The 20968-nt window shown below is 39.7% G+C and overlaps 1 protein-coding gene across 2 annotated transcripts in view; it reads right to left on the bottom strand.

Annotated features, from left to right (window-relative positions):
- Positions 1 to 7595: 7595 nt before the first annotated feature.
- Positions 7596 to 20968, bottom strand: part of ephb1 (EPH receptor B1) — a 171248-nt gene continuing 157875 nt past the window's right edge. For both annotated transcript variants that reach the window (XM_026150315.1, XM_026150316.1), the window contains exons 13-17: positions 15710 to 15859; positions 13574 to 13767; positions 12589 to 12744; positions 10197 to 11707; positions 7596 to 8048 (exon numbers count right to left, since the gene is read on the bottom strand). In XM_026150315.1, coding sequence (XP_026006100.1) covers positions 11599 to 11707; positions 12589 to 12744; positions 13574 to 13767; positions 15710 to 15859 — 609 coding nt within the window. In that variant the 3' untranslated portion in view covers positions 7596 to 8048; positions 10197 to 11598. The remainder of the gene's footprint in view (positions 8049 to 10196; positions 11708 to 12588; positions 12745 to 13573; positions 13768 to 15709; positions 15860 to 20968) is intronic.

The raw sequence follows: 20968 nt of genomic DNA, 5'->3' as shown, positions 1-20968 counted from the left end.
GCTCTTTTTCTTACCCTTTTTTCTTTTTTTTCCCTCTTGTTTTTAAATACAGATGAAGAACAAATCAATGAAAACTGAACTGCTGATCCATACTGTAAGTGAGCTTGGCTTAACTGACACCAAAACACTATTGTTCGGATCCCTTCACCAGATATCCGGAGACTTTCATTGTCAGTGTTATCCATGCTTTTGACATGTAGCTGCAGCCTTTCTTTCTAATTTTATTGTGATTCAGGTAATTACCATCATTCTGCATATAAACATGACAGCTCGAAAAGTTTGAAATGAATTCTGATAAAACTTTGTAGGGGTGTTGTGTGGGGGTCATTCAATAAAATTTGGCTTACATCCACCAAGGTCTTCAAGGCCAACTTAATGATTTATTGAACAAAAAATGACAAAAAGCCTCATAACTTAAAAACTATGATTACTATAGGTTTGGCGCTTATTTACAAGATTCATTTCATTTAAATTTCATATATCATATCGCGCTTCACCTCTGACCTCTTCTCTAAGGTTAATAGATTGATCTGAAGGTCAAAAATATGATGATGCTAACTATGTTTTTTACTGCCATTGTTTGTATTGGTAACTTAAGGGCATAAAGGGAATGATACATGGGGATTCTATATATCACATTATTTTATAATTGTTTTGTACATTACCCTAACGGGTTATACTATTTTAAAATACACAGGTTTTGGGGGATTTCTTAGGGGTACTTCCTTTCTTAAGGGAAACATCTTGCACTTGTTTTACTTCATTACAAACGTCTTAGAGTGTGTTTAAAAAGAAAAAAGATAATGAAATTAACATATACAAAATTCAATACGATCACTGCCCAGAATGAGCTGCCTTGGTGGAGATTTGTATTCTCAAAGTGCTTCTTGTTTATCAATCATTTCTGCCTACTCTGCACATACATCGATAAACGTGTTTACTGAGGGATTTCATAGTAAGAAAATAATTAAAATAATATGTTTATTTTTTTACACCAAAGGAGGAACTATTAAATAAAAGAGTCCTCTTGTGGATCTTTGTTTTTTTTGTTACTTCTCAGCCATCCATAATTTGTATGTTTTTGGTAAACCAATACGCATCAGAAAACAACACGAGCCTCCACAAAGCATTTTGTGCTCTGGACTTTTCCGAGGCCACTAAGATTACTGCAAATATGGAAAGAGCTTACTGAGGTCCTGCAGGCAGCATGTGCTGAGATTAGAGTTTAGGCTATGAACAATCCCACTAGGCGAGCAAGCAGTCACTTGAGATTAAAAAAAATGTTTTAACTCAAGTCATGTTACTTTTGTTGGGTTTTCCTAAATAAATGTTATTTTAAAAATGCATAGACACACGCAGGTAAGTATCTGTAAATAAAAATACGACTTGAAGGATTTGTGAAATGCTTACTTTCAGTTCTAGCATTCCCCCACTGCAAGTCTTTGTCCCACAGTTCACTATGTTCCTGCATCGTCCTTCACTCAGTATTCACATCGAGATTCTACTCTTCACACTTGGATCTGCACCGCTGGATGGATTGCTTTTTCTCCAACTCTCTCCCTTTCTATCTGCAGGAGTTCCCTGCTGCGCACCATCCTTTCTTGCAGGTGATTGCTCAAGGAATATTGATTAAGGCAAAGATTTGCTGCTGAGAAGCCACTTTTCAAACTTCCTGTGACTTTAATGTGAAAAAAAGTGATGTGACTCCCTCATCAGTGATAAACACCCTGTTATGGATGAAGTGTACTTTAAAGAGAAGACTGTCTGTACGAATCTCTGTCTTCATCTATTTGGCTTTTTGTCAGCCTCAGTATGTCTATCTCATCCCATTTGTCTTACACACATACACTCACAAGGCAGCTTTCACACCTAATATAACGTAGAGCTTCTTGTCAGGACAGCAATATCTTCCTCTGTCTTTCTAATTGCTCTGATTAAAGTGACAAACAGGCTCATTTTAGCTAAAGGCATATAGGGAAGGATACTATTAAGAATGTCACCATATCAGTGGTCATTACATCTGTTTAACTATTAGGGGAACAATAACAGGCAATTAAACCATTTACATGACCTTGAACTCTTATGAACTGCTGTAATTATATCTCCTGAGTGGTTGTATTTGTTGTACATTTTATTCAACAGACAGCAACCAAATTTCAGTTTCAACAAACCTCGGTTAGTCAAAGCCGTCTTCTCCAAAAGATATGAAAACATACTGCTCACTGAGCTGGGAAGCATGCTAACTTCACTGCAATATGGTCAGAGGAAACGGGATTTTGGCAAGTTGTTAACAAGACAATATGTTCATTTTGATTAAACGTCTAATTCTTAGGTGAAAAACGAAAGTGAATGCCTGTTTTGTGTTAATGATAATCCTTTCCTGCACATAAAGAGTGGAACAACATAGTTGAAGCCAGGGATGCAGTTCTTAGCCAGACTGTGATATCTGGTCTGGTTTTGGTCATCCAAACTGGAAGACAGAGAGAGAGAGAGAAAAGACATACTATACTCAAAAAGAAAATTGACTTTTCCTTTAGGGGAGCAGTTGATAGGTAAACACAAAGAGCGACTTAGCAATCCTAGAAAATTGTTATGTTTTTTCTTACTTCACACTGCATGGAGCAAGTCCATCTGCGCTACATAGTGATGGTTGGTGTGATAAGATGTAAAAAAACAACTTCAGACTTCCAGCCAGCTCGGACATGCTGCTGTTTCACCTGCTGGTGCTTGAGCATCAATTTTAAAGTCAGGTTTGTGTTTGTGAGTGTATGTCTGTTTTGTTTTTGTTTTGTTTTTCTGTAATTCTAATGTGGTAACTACACTATACTAGACAGATTTATCTAAATTAAAAAGTGTTGCCAGCTAAAAATGGGTTTGGATTTCTCCTTGCAACGCTAAAATCTCATTCTATTCTGAAGAATGAAAAACAAGCTAAAGGTCTGTATTGTCTGATATAGTAACTGGCGCCTTCGTTTAGTTTAACTGCAGGAAGAATCTGACCTATATTGGAAGCAGGCTTCCATTAGAGGCAGCTTTTTGTTTTAGGTTTTGATTTTGGATTAAGTGATAACACCAGTGTGACAAAGCTTCTGTCTGATATGCTTCCGTTTGTTTGTATTGAGGCTTTGACTATTTAACATAATAGTAAATCACTAAACAGACAGATAAATGTCTCAAAAACAAAACAAAAAACAAATTAGGCTGGTTGTCTTCCTTTCACTCACAGCACTCTTTATATACTCATGTACACAAACATAGGTATAGTTATCAAACCAGGTCTCTCTCCACCTGTGTCAACACTATGCTAATCTAATGTGAAATTACATAAAACGCAACACAAACTGTGCATGTAGCAAAATGACAAACATAGAATAACTCATTCCCAAACTGTGCTACACATGAGAAACTTCACACCCTCTTTGGGATGCTACACATTCACTGCTCATCAATTTCACATTTAAAGCCAAAAGCATTTCATTTCCTAACAGAGTTTTATGGTAAAACATTGGCAGAAATATGAATGTGCAAAAAAAAAAAAAAAGTCAGTCGTTTTTGGGCAGTTCAAAAAGACTTAGGAAAAGAAAAGAATGGATTTTAAGGCAATGCACATCATAATGACATTCATTGAAACAAATTATGGACATGGCTTAGCTTAATAATACAATTAATGCTATATTGGATAAAACACAGTACGCTCCTAAATTCAGTAGCTTGTAGAAACCACCTTCAACAGCAATAACTTTTTTGTTGATGAATTGAGGAGGAACTTTAACCCACTCTTCTTCAAAACCTTCTTTCAGTTCATTAAGGTTTGTGGGTTTTTGTTTATGCACAGGTTTCTTAAGGTCCTGCCACAGCATTTCAATCAGATTGAGGTCTGAACTGGATCATTGCAGCCCTTTGACTCTTCTTTTCATCATTTTGTTGTAGATTTGTTGCTGTGCTTGCGATCATTGTACTGCTGTGTTACCCAGTTTCAGCCGAGCTGTGTATACTCTATATAGGTTATACGCAAACAGAGTTTATGTCTGACTTAATGACTGTAAGTGCCCAGGTCCTGTGGCTGCAAATCATCACCCCTCCACTACTGTGCTTGACAGTTGGTATGAGGTCATTGTGCTACTATGCTGTGTTTGGTTTTCACCAAATGTGGTGCTGTGCATTATGGCCAACCATGTCCACTTTGGAGAAAGCATTATTTCTGAGGTTTTGTGGGTTGGTAAGATGCAATTTTGCAAACCTAAGTTGTGCTGACATGTTCTTTTTTTAGAGAGAAGATGTTTTCTCGTGGTGACCCTTCTAAACAAGACATACTTCAGTTGTTGTCTAATTATACTATTATGGACTTTGTCATGTAACCTGCTGCCTTAGCCCTGTGGAGTTTGAGATGTAGCTCTCTGAGTTTTTGCACTTCCTTTGAGCTTTGCACCGACTTTGGGGCGCATTTGCTGACTTGGCTCCACTCTTGGGAAGACTGGCAACTGTCTTGAATGTTTCCCATTTGTGAATAATCTTTGGAAATGGTCTTATAATCCTTCCCAAATTGATGGACAGCAAAAGTTCCTTATTTACGATCACTGCTGATGTTTTCCTCATTGCCAGTGCATTAAAACACACTTAAATCCTCCAGACCTGGAAACTGCCAAGACTTCTGATTCTATAGAGGTCCTCCCACTTAATGATGCTCAGTTAATCAAGTGCTCTTTATTAGCAGCATCTGGCTGCTCTTTAGCTTCATAATTGGAAGCAGTAAGGGTATACTTTGTTTTTCTGCATTATGGAACTGTTTTTAGCAAATAAATAATTAGATGCTAGTGTATCACGTGTTGTTGGACAGAAATAATCTTAACATCTGCTAAAGACCGGATGATTTTTAATGTCCTGATACATTTTGAAGGAGGTTTTTCTTTTTCTTTTTTATCATTACACAAAATTGTAATTTTTGGATTATTTAAAGGCCATTTGACATCCAAATGAAATGAAGACAAAGTGAGGTTTTTGATCCATTTTCAGTTTATTTCTTTATACCTGATTCCCTGGAGAAGAAAAAAAATTGCAAATAAACACATCAGCAATGACGCTGCCTGAAATTTGCATAAATGTGTCAGTGCATTAAAGGCATCATGGATTCTGATCTTCATTTTCCCAGGAGACTAAGGCTCATGCCTTATCTCTTCTTTGCATGAATAGCCTCCTCAAGTTTTGCCTCTTATATCTACATGAAGTCTATATTTTCTAGGTGTTTGTAGTAGAGAGACTCTTGTGTGGCTCAGAAACTTGATTTTGAAGCTCATGAAAGTTTATTTACCTCATTTTAATCATAGCTTTTCCACATATACTCTTACTACTATTATCATTGTTTGTTCTATACACATCTCCAAGCAAACATCAACCAATATGCGAGGGCATTTTCTTTTAATCTCCTACAATCACAAAATACCAAAAGAGAGCGTATTTTCTCAAAGTACTGCATTTCTTTCACACGCTGGAGTTTCAGAGACTGAAAATTCATGCATAATTTCTTGAAGACAGAAGTTATGACAGAGAGAATTATTACACTGACATATTTATTTTCTTTTACGGCTCATTAGATGTTGTATATGTCATTCACTGTCAGCATCAAGTAATATTTGATAAATCCAATTTAAAAAAATAGAAAATCCAGAATGCAATCATTTGAAAATCTCACAAACCCATACTTTATTCACAAATGAAAACATAGAAACATCAATTTAAAGAATTTTTTTTTTTTTGGCATTTTGCTTTTTGCAGATAGTAAAGGTGGAGACAGACAGGAAAGTGCATAGAGAGACAGAGGAAGACCTGCAGCAAAGGAACATCCAAGGCTGCTGCTTTCTGGCCATGTGGCGTATGGCCCACACACCCACTGAGCTAAACTGGCGCCCCAACATCAAATGTTTAAACCGAGTAAGAAAATGTACAGGACCATCTTTACCACTGTGTAATATCCTATTCTTTTAACTACAGGCATTAAATGTCTGGGGACAGAGGAGACCAGCTGGGAGTGGAATGTTTTCCCATTCTTTCCTGTTCTAGGAATCTTAGCAGCTCAACAGTCCTGGCTCTACTTTATTACATCTTTTCATTTTATGGTCCATCAAATGTTTTTAGTTGGTGAAAGGTCTGGACTGCAGTTTAGCATCCTCATGCTATCAGAGATGTGGGCTTTTGAACTGAGCACTGATAATTCTAAGTCCCTCTCCTCTTTCTTCCTTTTAGCTCAGTTTAAATGAGCTTTGGCTCAGATAAGGCCGCAGTGTTTCTGGATATAGCGTTAACCTGCATTTTTGGATGGCACTGTGAAGTGTGTTTACAGACTGTGATTTCTGGTAGTGTTCCTGGGAAAAGTGCAGTGATTTCTATCCCGGAATCAGGCCTGTTTATCGGCCTGAGGGCCTGAAGATCATGGGCACCCGATACAGACTTTTTCATTTGTCGCTTGTGCACAGTGATTACTCGAGATTCCCAGAAACATTTGATGATATTATGCACTGTGTATTCACAATTTTACATTGAAGAACATGCAGACTGATGAACTGCTCATCTTTGCTTCTGAGAAACTGCCTCTCCAAGATGCTCTTTTTATCCCCACTCATGTTACTGACTTGCTACTAGCTAAGCAAAACTTCCCTCTAGCTTTTTTTTTTTTTTTTTTTACCACCACTTACTTTTCCAGCCTTTTGTTGAAATGGTACATTTTCTCTGTTTAAACATTTAATACATTTTTTCAAGTTTTACACGGCTTTTTTCCAACTTTTTTTGGACTTAGGTTTGTAAATACGTCCACATTTTTAATTATCCAATTCCTTACAAAACAACTTCAACCACCTATTCGGTTTCATCCTTTCATACACTTCAATAAAAATAAATAAAAAGTGACGACTGAAACACTTTATTTAATATAACAAATTTGAGAAGTGAGAAAACTGACTGTTTCATCTTGTTGGCTTCCTCTCTTTTTTTTGGCACAGCCCCTGCACAGCAGTCTCTCTGCTAATATGAATCTGGATGTTATCAATCAATTAGAGTCAATAAACAGTTATGGAGCAATGCTGTGAGTTGGATACATCCCTATATCTTTTGACTCACCTCATTAACCATATCATTACTGTGTAGCATGCTTTCCGGCGTGTGAAGTGCCCTAGAAGTGTCTCTGTGGCAACTAGGAATTATGAGAGTAGTGAAACTGCTGGTGGGGTTTTTATTCATGTGGCTGAGAAACAAATACTATATAAGATTTCAGATGGGAGGATAATTTCCACTAGTTTGTCATAATAATGTCACTTTTTTATTTTTATTTTTTTTGGAGAGACATTTTTTGTGTTTGCATGTAATGCGAGTGACTGCTCGTTTATTAGTGGCTGATGGCTTTTAACATGTGCTGCCAGCCAGACTGTGGTGACAAAAGCTGTTTATTTCCTTAGCCATTATGAAGCCAAGCATTAGACGTCACACCACACTCAAGCACAGTGCTGACAAGGATAGGGATACTGGATAATAACCTTCCTCTCTCCTTTCTTGACTCACTATTAATGAAAGCAGAATTATCGTCCAGTGAGTCACAGACTCTGATGTGATTGACTTGTTTTCCAAGGCGTTTATTGAGTGCATTTTAGTACAATAGTTCTCAGAAAGTTACAGCTTACAAACTCTTGACACATACTTGTCACAATTTACAAGTGGCTGCTATACACAAACTAAAAAAAAGAAAGAAAAAGGAAACCAATGTACCTGTGCACACAATGTCTGTACACACAAATGTGCCTGATATGCATACATCCATTCTCTCTTGAACACACAAACAAATAAACTGTGACATGTGCACACTCACAGTCAGCTCCCCCCATCCACTGCTCATCACACAGAGAGAGGTTGTGACTGGCATACTCAAAGCTTTTGGCTTCACCTGTTCTCACTGGCCCGCTGCGATTCTTCTTGGTGTTCACTGTGCGCATCCATGAGAATATAATTGTGAAGTGCCGGGTGTATGCCGTTTTTATAAGTGTGTAAATCTTTGAGTTCCCAGTCTGAAACAGAGGAGAAAAAGGAGAACGGAGAAGTTTAACGAGTTTCGTTTTGCAAGGAGTCACGCCAAATCATTTTCGGCCTCACGCCGTTCTGATCCATAAATGACAGGCATGATTTTTGCTGCTAAAAGCATCGTTGGTCACTTTTCAGACAGTTGCAGCACATGGAACGTTTAACAAGCAAGTTCTTGTGTTTTCTATCAGTGTGTGATGAATGGCTCCCATATGAAACAGCTTTCAGAGGAAGATGGCGAACCGCCTCTCCATTCATCACACTGGAGTGTCATTACAGTCAGATATTTAGAAAGACAAACAGAGCAAATGGAGAAAAAAAAAAAAAAGAATTACACTTTTGTATAATGAATACGTTCTATCATCTCATTCACAGGCTCTTGGGTTGAAAAGCAAATACATGAGACTGAGCTGAATAGAGGACTAATGCATTCAAATTGATTCACTGGCTTCAGTGAAAGGGATTTATGCCAATCTTGAGGAGCTTGTGATTATATTTAGGAATACTTGGTAAATCAATGACTCGGAGAATTGAATAGAAAAAGCAATTGATTTTGCCCGTGAGCCAAACCAATTGCTTGATTACAGTATTTTCCATTACCAAACTAAAGCAAATTAACATTTATATAATGAAAGAGATGTTGCCACATAAACCACACTGTGAGATAAAAGAGTTTGATTCACTTCAATGAACTAACTTTCTTACTTTCATCAAAACCATCCTTTGTTCATGCCATGTCTGCCATGCAACCCCGCCCTCCTATTAACTGAATCATCCTCCTCTTTCTATCGCATATGCACACACTCTGTCGGGTTTCAGCCCACTTTCTTCTCATTAAGCATCAGCCTGGAAACCAGACGTGAGAATAAACTAGCTGAGGGTTCCTCAGTGTTTGTGTGTGTGCGTGCATGTGTTTGTGAGTGTATTTGTTTTTTATGCTCCCATCAATCTCCCTCCCCGTGGCTGATCAGATGCCCGTCAGACAGGGGGCCTTAGCAGGTGTTTTCACCCCTGCCTGGGCCCACTAGAGCATGGAGCCAACCATTTCTCAGGCCAGCTCTGGCCCAACTCAGCTCCAGACACAGCCCAGGACAGCTTGGTTACACCCAGGATAAACGAGCTGGAGATCTGCCAGCCAGCGGGAGTAGTCAGGGAGAGAGGGCAGGACAGACAGAGGAGGAGGAGGAGGATGACTTGAGAGGGCTAAGTACACTTAATAATCTGCTAATGGGCCTGCCATCAATTTCTAATTTTGGATGCAAGGTGGTTAGGACCGTCGTCACTCATGTCTGTTCAAATAGAGCCAAAAGGGATTTCAGCAGGGTCACAGCTACTGCAAAGAATTGATACCAAAATAGTCCATAATTGCGAGCTACAGGGCTGTTCTACCAAGCCTGTACTGAAAGATTGTTGACTCTCATTTTTAATGATCACCATTTTTAAAGGTTTTATTTGAACAACAATATTGCAATTCGTTTCCAAAAGCCTAGCCCTGAAGCAAATGACCAGCAAAAGGAAAAATAAGACTAACAGCAAAATCACAAGCATCATCATTGCCATGCTAAGAAAGAGAATCATCCTTGTGCACAACTCGGAACAATCCCTTAAATATATCCCAAAATAATGACTTTTGGGAATAATGTAGAGACCTTACAAGATTAGTACATTTCTAAGTGACAATTCATGCAGCCAAGAGTTAGAGAAATAGTCCCACAAGTACTGTGGCAATTTCCTTTAACTTGCCTAGCCATTTGGCAACTGCATATAGCATGAGTGCACAGATGAACTCAGCAGCTTAGCTACAGCAGTCGATTGGAGGCTGTGCTACGCTGTGAGCAGTGTGCCCATGTGGGCTGTTTAAGTCTGTGTGTTCCTCGAAATGGCATCGGCTGTCTGTTGGCAAACTTCAGCCCAGATGTTCATTTTTCACCGTGTAGAGAAATGATGCTGATTCGCAGTGATTTCCAGTGCCCGCTCTCCTATGCGTTTCAAACTCGCAGAAAATCTCACCACGGCCTAGACATTTGCAGCGCCCACGAGAAACATTAACTAGATTTTCCCGAAATAAAATGTGCCACATATAGAGCAACTCGACTCCAAGTTGTGTTCTTCCTGCGCGATCAGCTGGCACTCACCGTGAATTTGGGCCAGTTCCGGGGCAGGAAACGGAGGATCATTCCCCCTGTGGATGGTGCTGACCGCTCCCGAGACAAACAACAGGTCAAGAAAGAAGATGAAACATAAAACATATCTGTACAACTAAGTGCTCACCAGCAAGAGACAGCATGTGTACACCCACATTTAACATTACCCCCAGTTAATGGATAGTTTGTCAGTTATTTTAACTCCTACAGCAATTTTCATACAATTCTACAATACCAATTCTTCAGCCATTCTTTTTACATTTTCTCCAGTCAGCCCAAATTGTCCTTAAATCCCTGGAGCAACGAGACATACAATCCAGTGCCCATTGTTCAGTTATCCAAAGGAAACTGGAATCTAAACATTGCATGTGTCTCAGTCAGAATTCAGTCAACATGTCTTTGCCAAAATGCAAGCATAGAGTTCTGTACATACATATGCATTTATATCACCTTCAATATGAAGGTTTATTATGAAAGATATAATCATATTTAGCAAGAGATAAACATATTTATATTCTCTGAAAGTGGGTGGCTTGGGTTAAGAAGTCCTTTAGCAAGGCCCTCCACCCAAGACTCCACAGGTAGTGTTAAAGATAAAATACAAGTGGACTGCATCTTGCTATAATGATAAAACAGACAAACAAACACATGGTAAAGGATAAAAATATAACTAAGCTCTGATCTTTTTTTGTTTTTGTTTTTTTGTTACCTGTCCATTTACAATACACTTTTTAAAACATTTTTTAAACAAGTACAACATGATGTGAAAGTTGAAAATGGTGCTCTGCTGTACATCCCTGTATGCTTCTCCCTCTAATTATTTCCACTGGTAGGTGTTTTGTTTTGTTTTTCTTCTTTTTTTCTTCTTCTTCTGGAACTTATTTCCCGCCAGGTCAAGGCATCTTCATTGCACAGACTGAAGACAGGATGGGTAAAATCACACGTCACATGTTTCTAAATGCCTCACGTTTCAGTTTAAAGTTTTAACACCTTCTAGTCCACATGAAGCAGAAGTACAGTATCACTCACTTTACCACAGTTTGAAACTCTGAGAAGTTCTTTGTGTTGATGTCTGATTGTTGGTTATTTTGGTTCAAAATGGCATGAATGGTAGTTCATAACCACAACAACGGACATTGATTTCCCTTTTGTGATGAATGGATAAACAGTATCAAGTCTGGACCCTGAACTCCTGTCGTGGATTGCATGAAGTGTGACAGCTGTTAACCATGTGGTAGTGTAGACCCTGGTCTCCTGTTGTCATGATAGTGGATTAGATTAAGACAATAGTTTCGACTCTGGCGCGTTCCGATGGATCGGGGGTCATTCGAGGGCTGCTATTTTTGTTGGTCCTTCGAATGCTGCCTGTTCCATGGCACAGCGCCTCCGGTAGTCATGCCATCGGCGTAGATGACTGGCTCATCTGCACCCTCATGGACTGGATATTAGTAAGGATTTTCTTCTGGTGGCCTGCCAGGGTCACTCCTATTCTCAGCAAGTCTCTACAGAGAAAGAAACATGGAGACAGAAAGTGAAAAGCAGGGTATTTTTGTTTCTTTCCTTTTTTTTTTGTAGAAAAACACAGGATCTCCAATAATTTGGAGTTAGAATAGATGATCTGAATATGAAGTGCAAACACCTGCAAGAAATCCCCCATCACAACTCAACGAGCTCACACGGACTTAACGTCGCTACAAATGAACGCACAATTTCAGAATGGAAAGCTAGTAGCAATGAACAAAACCCACAAATTTACTAAATTAATTCCATCTCTGTGAGAAGACGCAGTAGTGCGTGTTGCTTTGAATTGCAAAGACATTGCAGAAATGCTACCAGGCCCCGAGCATATATTTTTAATAAAAAATGTTGGAATGAATTTACATTTTCAACATAATTTTGTAGGCCAAGCAGCATTGTTAATTAAAATGGATGAAGTGCAATATTTGTGTCTGTTGGTACCACAAGTGCTTTGAGAAATGCTGTCATGACCAGCGCTTTGAAGCACTTCACAGACACAGCAGCGGCAGCAGAAGTGAAAATATGCATCTTTAAAATGTGTATATAGAGGATACACATTCATGTCTTTTTTTTTTAGAACACTGTCAACACAAAATGTTTAATTATTAGTACAGATAAGAGTTGTAATACATAGCTTGCAAAGATGTACATTTTCTTACCACAGTGAGTGCGTTATTTCGTCTTACAATGTGTTGTATTTTTAATTCCCACCGAGGCTTTAACTTTGATGCAATCACTTGAGTCACTGGGTGCATTTATGCTAAAAATACATGCACTTGACACTGAGTCATTTTATAAAAGTGTGCCCATCAAAAGCTATATGGGTCTGAAAACCCGTCATTTGCACACAAGCAGTTGAACTCACTCTGAGGTCATTTGTACCACCAGCTGCAGGGAGGTAAAGCCTGAGTTGAGGAAGTTGTCTCTGTACTGGCTCATCTTGATGGCAGCGAGCCAGTCCTCGACTGAGCTGAAGGTGTTGACGTCGGGTATGGATCTGTCCAGCAGTGGCTGAGAGGGCCTGGTGCAGAGGAGAACACCAAGAGCAAGGCGGGGAGGAAGATGAGATATAGTTGGGCTTTGATGCAATATTAAGCACAGACTTAAAGAGAAGGAGAGTAAAGCTGATACTGGTGTTTTCATGGGTGTGTGCCATAGGGTGCAAGGAAACTAGGGAGAGAGAATTTATTAGTGAATATTGGAATGTATCTCAAATATAAAGTGTAAAGGGATTCAGTATCATGAGGCACATCTGCCACTCCTTCTTTGAATGCCACACAAGAAAGATTTTCTGCAGGTAATCGGTAACTGGTCGCAATTGCTTGGCTTTAAAATATGTGGAAGCCTGGAAAAAAAGTAGTGCAGGAACCTGAAACTCACAGTTCACGGACAGACAGACCACATCCAATCTGGCTGACGCTGAGAGAAACTGTGAGGACGGGTGCCAGAGATTGTACAAAACAAGTCCAGTATTTCACAAAAAAGTAAGGAAAAAAAAATACGTGCTCTGAATGTGTTCTGAAAATATATGTAAATGAGGTGTTTCATTCCATTTTTTATCTTTTTGAAAACGTGTTTTGCTCCATCTTCACGGGGTAAAAAAGTGAGAGTTCCTGAAACCAGTGTTTAGGTTGGATAAGAAGGAGGAAAAGTGCAGTTTGACGCAATCAATAGCAATAAATTCATGCTTAATTCATGAGAAGATAAAACGGTGCACATATGCATGCTGGGCTCATTCGAAACAAACAGTGTGTTAAAGACTACATGCATAAGGAGAAGCGTCAGTGTGTACTTAATGTCAGTTTTTGGATCAATTTGTTTCTTACGTGTACAGATTTTTTTTTACTCACACTGCAGGAATATTGGCTACAGCTTTGAGGCTGGCGGGGTTACGGATCATCTTATCCAGAGTACTGACGATGTCTGTGAAGCGGGGTCGCACGTTGCGGTCTTTTTGCCAACAGTCCAGCATCAGCTGGTGCAAGGCGCTGGGGCAGTCCATGGGTGGTGGCAAACGGTAGTCCTGCTCAATAGCATTAATTACCTATGAGAGAGAAAGCAAGATGTTGTCTCTTACAAATGAAGATAGCTGCTAATTCCACACCATATACCGCACTTGCAGTATGTCTCTCAAACACTTACTGTCAGTAAGAGTGTTTTCTACAAGCTGGTTACATTTTTTTAATAATTTGACTTATTTTATGGCTGAAACTCAATCCTGCCTCATCACAATGCAACAAGAACACAACTGCAACCCTCCCCATATGGACACTCCCTCTGGTCAATAAAGTGACAGTTTGCATTCAGGATGATGTGCCCTTCCTCTTGACTCTATCCAATCACATATCACTCCTATAGGACAGATTGAGGAAAGAGAGAGGACAGAGAGCAGGGGCAGTGTCACTAGAAAGGAGCCCCTGGGGGGGATGGGCAGATTGCATATAATTAACACTGTGAAGTATAGCCACTTGACACATGACTTTTAAAAGCTTCACAAGCTATCAGGACTCATTAAAAAAACGTTATGACAAAGAATTTAAGGGCAGTTAGAGTAAAAGACTTCTATTATATAAGTTTGATCAGAACTTGACAGAAGTGGAGTATCTTCACCTTGTTTTGTTTTCTTTGTTAGTTATAAAAGGTTTTATGTTAAATAACATATAGACAATGAGATCACTTTAGATATATTTAAAGGAAATATGCAATGTTGATTCAGTAGCTACAAAAGCAGACGCTGCAAAGACTAATGATTACCAAGATTGCTGCAAATTGATGGAACCGGTGCTCACAAATATCCACATTATCCACACTGTCTGTAGATTTAATCTTTTTTTCTTTTTTTTTTGCTTACTTGCAAGATGAAAGTCTGATGAAAGATCGTGTGTAAAAGATAGTCATTAAAAGTTAGGTGCTGCTCTGTATATCGCCAGCTCCACCCTGGAGTTGAGTGCACCTCAGCAGATTCTTGACAAATGGTGCATTAGAGAAGAGAACGCACAAGTGAGGGGATATGAGTTAGGAGGGGGTATAGAGAGGGGCTTTGATGCAATATTAAGCAAAAGGGATTTCAAGAGAAGAGGAGAAACAGAGGTTATGGTGTTTGTGTGGATAAGTGAGAGGATGCAGGATAGAGAAAGAAAGTGTGTGCGTGCGTGCGAAAATTTTTGTGAGAGTGTGTTTTAAGTGTGTAAGAGAGTGTGGACTGAGCAGCCGGACATGCTGAGTGGTGCTAGTCCCACCAGGCAGTGTTTGCTGCTGGCCCACTGAGGCAACATCTGCTGGTTTGGACGGTCCTTGTGGAGTGAGGTCCATAGAGGCCTGATGGTTGGCTAGTTGTCGCACTAAGGGAGCTAAGGGAGAGAGACCTCATAGTATGGGACTATATCCAATGGTTGCGTGTGTTTGTGTTGGTGCCTGTGAGCGTGGACGTTATCCAAGCGGACATGGGGAACAAAGCAGAGCTCTCAGCAATCATTCATTGCTCTCAAAAGCTGGCCAGGAAGGAAAGGGGATAGTGTGAGGCTGTGCCCATAATAAGTCTGCTTTCAAAGTCAGAGTCAAGGGCATCTTCAGTAATGATGCTTTGTGATGCAGGCTGATAAAAATGTGTGATTTATTACAGCTTCCTCCCTTATGAGTTACCCTTGATTGTGTATCTATAACTGCATCTGTACGGAAATGGCTGTTCAATTTAATGAGGCTGTTTATTCAGATTCAGGTTTATTCTTTGTTCTATCGGAACTCGGAGACATGATAAAACTTAACTTAGATGTTGAGTTTTTGGGAACATCTCATGAAATGAGCACTTAAAATCTTTAGTGCTGATTTTATGTTTAATTAGTACTTAACTGACTTTGTGTTGTACTACACCTGCTCGTCCCAACTGACTTGAACTCCATTTACAGTGTAATATCCTGCCCAGACATGCTTTTTCAAAATGCAATCATAATATTTAAGAAAGTATTTGTGTAGTTTTAACCACTTACATCCTGGTTGGACATGTCCCAGTAAGGCCTCTCTCCAAATGACATCACCTCCCACATGACGATGCCGTAACTCCACACGTCACTGGCTGAGGTAAATTTTCGGTAAGCGATGGCCTCTGGTGCTGTCCACCTCACTGGGATCTTCCCACCCTAAAAGAATAATAAAAAAAGAGTTGAATTTCTAAGTTTAGATTACACATATTACAAAAAAAATGGGCGTAGCTTTAAACCTCCATTCTTTTAAAAGGCCAACAGGGGTAATACGCGTTGTTGCAAATAGACTTCTGTTCCTCTAAAAGTCTATGAGAAAATGGCTTTCTGATGTGATTTGACTTGTCTGTGGTGGGTGTGGTTCAGGAAGTTGTCTGAATCAGAAGATCAGTGGTTCGATCCCCGGCAGTCTGCACATCAAAGGTTCCTTTGATTCTGAACCCTGAGTATCCCCTGATGGATGCAACCATGTGTGTGCGCAAATATTAGATAAGGTGCTTGGATATAGAAAAAAAGCTCTTGGATGAATGAGGCTTACAATGAAAAGCATTTTGAGCGCTCAGTCAGAGTAGAAAAGCACTATGTAGGCATATTTCAGGTCATACTATATAAAACATTAAGTCTATTTAGTAAATTTTGGTCAATTCGAAGCTGAGAAAAGAGGATTATCCAGTAAATGCTCATTGGCTACAGACTTGTGATTGACAGGTCAGTAGCCAGCGAACGTGTGGTTTCACAATCTGATCTGCCACTCGCCATCAGATCCAGTTTAAACATGTCAAGACAGTGACGCAAAAAGTGCTCATCTTGAGGCATAAAAACAGTGATGTCACAGTAGCTACATCCATCCTGTATACTGTCTATGGCTGAGATTGCTCTCTTACAAAACAATATTCTTTTCAGCTTTAGTATGTTGAAGTCAGCCCCTTTCCTGAAACCCACATCAGTACTCTCAGCTGTTCTAGTCCATCGCTTTAACTCTTTATTCTCTCATCCAGCAAGTGCAGCCAAAAAAACAGGGAGGATTCTGCCTCAGTATCAGCAGCATCCAACACTCATCAACCAACTTTGCATTTAGTATATCCTTTCTCATACTCCAGTTTTAATAAAAGAAGATAGGACCGGTTTTCTGTGCATACACCGAACACCTCTGCCTGTAATTGGGCTACGTGAGCCCCCAGGCAAACCATGCACCCTGTTGATTGAAATTGACAGCTGCTTGTTTCCCATCACACACACGTGCACACATACAGGCGCAGTGGGATAACATATGCACAGGCACAGAGAGGATTGTGCCACACACACACACACACACACACACACACACACACACACACACACACACACACACACACACACACACACACACACACACCTCCCACTGGACCTTCCCTTATAGCTGAGTTGAGCTTGCCACCAGTTTAATAATGCCAATTAGCTGAACCTGAGCATTTGCAGATAAGCTGCTGTTGGAAACAAACCCAGGAGAAACCTACACAGACCACCCTGTTCCCTGCTGACTTTCTAGGAACGACAGGAGAAGAGAAGAACCACAGGGAGAGGCGGGTGGAGGCAGAAAAAAAAAAAGGGAAATGAATAAGACACCGAAAAAAATGGTGATTTGGGGTGTTTTCATAATGCTGGCTCACATGAAATGTTGAACAATACTAATGCTAAACAGGCTTATTCATGCATAAATGTCTGTGTTTAATTTTGGATTACAGAACACTGTCACATGGCGCTGCAAGAGGTGGAGAGGCTGACCTCATTAGCGAGCACCTCTTTGACCTTGGAGACGTTGCTGACCCCGAAAAGAGGTTTAATATCTGACCTTGAGTGGTGCTAGATGCAGAGACAACGCTCTGACTGAGAGCATCAGCCGGTGAAGAAAAAGCACTGAAGAAAGTAGACAATGCTGCAGTGTGTGGTTGCGGGAGTGTGTGACACGCACAAAATGAGAGAACAAGCAAGAAAGGAAGAGAGGAAGAGATCAATAGATGAATAACAGCTATATAACCCCACTGACTTCAGTGCTTTTCTCATATCTCAAGACTAGTTCATATCTGAATCGTTTCATCTAAACTGAGACCCAAGGGCACTTTCTCTTGCTCTTTCTTTTCTCTTAGGGCAATCGAACTACACTGATACAGGCAAAGCATTGCCCCCTGCAAAAATATAAAATGACTCATTTTCTCCTTTTTCATCTGTCACACTGTCGGGGCCAATGCTTCACATCAATTATTTTGTCTGGACGAACATATATGAGATGAGCAATAAATGCAGAATAACACAAAAATAAAACAGCTGCTCCAAGCACAAAAAAAAAAAAGCTTTCTATTACGGCCTCGCTTTGTCATTACTTGCTTACTCCCTTCCTCGCTTTGTACATCTGGTCTCATGCCCCAGGACCCTGTTGGGATATGAGCTCAGTGTCGTTGGAATGGCCTGAGCAAAGACACAGGCTTCACAAGAAGCTTCCTGTGCGCCTCCAATGAGACAGACATTAGTAATAACATTTCCAAGGCGGGTGAGTCAGAGGCAGCTATGCAAACCCTTAGTAATTACTGCTGTGGGCCAATGATAACTGCCAAAATCCAGCTTTAATAACATGAATTGCTGTGGAGTCCATGCATACAGGGAGGAAGGCAAAAACATAATAAAAAGCACTGGTGTATTTATTTTTTTATTTGTTTTTTTCAGTAGAAAAAGCATTAATACCGAGGGAGACGAGTTAGAGGGGTAGCAGAAGTGATGTTGGGAATTAAAATAGACCTAATGTCAACACAAAAGTACAAATGCTTTTGCGTAGCCTTGAAGCATTGGGGTGCGTGGGGGGTTGGGTGTTTGTAATACTGTGTGGGCTACTGAAAAAGGAACAAGCTGTTTTCTGTTTGCCTTGAAGTGAAATATTGCCCCTTAAGCAGAATTCACACACTCCAATTATCTTGGACAGTTAACTGAGAATCTATGTGTAGATGAGCCAAAATGCACAGCAAGATTTGCACCTGCACAATGTCTAGGCCTTGACGATACCAAGTGATGCTCCCTCGGTAATAATAAAAAAACGCAACAACAACAATAAAAAAACAAACAAACTGGGTGACATTCAGTGCCTGAATTCCTGGGAGGTTTGAGTCTAGCTTGTAATAAATAAGTAAGCTGCTTTTGGTTTTTGTTGTTGTTTTGATTTTCACACCCGCCCTCGTATTGTTTTTTTCTTCTGTTTACTAAATTTGATCACATCAGAATTTTTGCTTCCTTTCTTGTTTTTTTTTCCTCCCCTCCTTTTGGCTATTTTAACGATTGTAGCTCACGCAGCAAGCCATTTTTGCACACATGATTCCCTTCAGCATACCTCGAACAGACTTTGCCATACAGTATGTCACCAGAGTAAGATTAAAGTAATGTGACTGGTTTCCACCTGGTTGTGGCTGCCTGTGACAGGTTGTGACCAGCTTTGACAAGCTAGTGATGTGTTTGAAGTGCATCTGTAAAGGAGATGCGCCGTGGCTGTCATAGCGAGACAAGCATGTTCTCATGACAGCTAGGTCTTAAAGATAAAGGATAAACATTTGGTGGTCAGGTAATGTGTGTACTTATTGGTGTCTGTTATGGTCCCCTGGCTCAGCAATATCAGTGTGTGGGTGTGTGTGTAGATAGTAGGATATGAAACACCTGTCATGTCTTTGCAGCAGCTCAGGATACGAACCACCAACATGCCAGATAGCTTCATGTAGACTGTCACTGACATGGTGATGCAGAATGGAGTAAAATCTAGAACACATATACCTGTCACAGCACAATCAACAGTCACCACTAATATGCAGCAAAATCACAGATAAGCTTACCGGAATTTAGAAAAGAAAAAAAAAAAAGCCCAGTGTTTTGCCTTTTTCACTCATCTTATTTCACTTCACAGAAGCTATTTAGAGATTCTAAATAAACGTTCTCCTTCGTGTGGAAGACAAATATGTAGAGCTCCCTCTCCGTGTTTTCATTTCTCCCCCATTCCCTCTTTTCCTTGCCTTTACTCCTCCAACTTCGCTAATCCATTTCCAAACAATGCACACTGAAATGGACTTGAGCACATTTACTTAGGCTGGAGAGAGTGCTCCATCAACATCGTTTTAATGAAATCCTGAGAGCAACGATCTGCCCTGGATGTCTGCCCAAACAGATGAAGAAAGAAGAGCGAAGGAATGGAGAGGAAAGGGGCAGAAAGAAAGAGTGACACAAAGAGACGGAGAGAAAATAGAACAAGAAATTTAAAAAAAGAAAGAAAGGAAAGTGGGTTGGTGACTCAGATGTTGGTTTCTCAGATCCCCATGGGAATGTCTGATGGAGGGAAGGACATAGGTCTTTATGTACAATGAGGTAATGCAAATCTTGAGGGAAGCATATTTCAGAATGCACTCTCTAAAGATCCCAAATAGGCTGGCATTCAACAACAATCTCCTTCTGCTGTCAGATTTAATTTAGTAAATACATTTTAAAATGTGTCCAGTAAAGCAATAAAGAACAGATAGTGTACTATTTTAAGAATGTATAACTCTAAATAAACCAATATAACATCTATCCAAACTCTAAGCCAGTGAATTTATAACTTTAGGTATCCTATTTATTGTTTTAAGCTATCAAATACATTTATGTAAAACAAACATAATATTTTAATTTTATAACTACTCATAACAGTTGGAAAACATTTGTAATCAAGAGTGTTTATGCTTCAATTATCCTGAAGGTGGATATAAACACCTTTAAATATAAACTTAGCACGCATATATGTGCTTTGCTGCTCAATTCTTTGGCTTTTCTAGAATGGACCTAAAACAGCTGTTTAGGCTGTCAAAGCTTCACTACCAAAGGATGCAAGTTTTTGTTTTTCCCAGCTATACGCCCACAGTGCTATACAACTTTGTGTGCGCCTTAGTAACACAACCATAGGATCTGTTTCTGTGTAATGCATTCAAGTTGTCTTTCTTTACTGCATCTGCATGTATAGCAGAGGAAATAATTCCCCCGCTGAGTTTGTTAGTTTGCTCACTTATAATGAAATGAACACTATCTAATTTTTATAGGAGTTTCATTTTAATGGAGAGAGACAGAACATCAACCAAAAATCCAGAAAAAAACAAACAAATTACATAGAAGTTTTAACTTGATTGTATGTCATTGAGCGAAATAAATATTTCATCCCCAAGCAAGACATGACTCGGTGGTGAAACCCTTGTGGCGTTTCTTGTACTTGGTCACCAGGTTTGCACACAT

The sequence above is a fragment of the Astatotilapia calliptera genome, chromosome 18 (assembly GCF_900246225.1).
Source record: "Astatotilapia calliptera chromosome 18, fAstCal1.2, whole genome shotgun sequence".
Taxonomy (NCBI): Eukaryota; Metazoa; Chordata; class Actinopteri; order Cichliformes; family Cichlidae; genus Astatotilapia; species Astatotilapia calliptera.
Note: the sequence above shows the minus strand (reverse complement) of the source record. Positions and strands in the feature narration are given on the sequence as shown.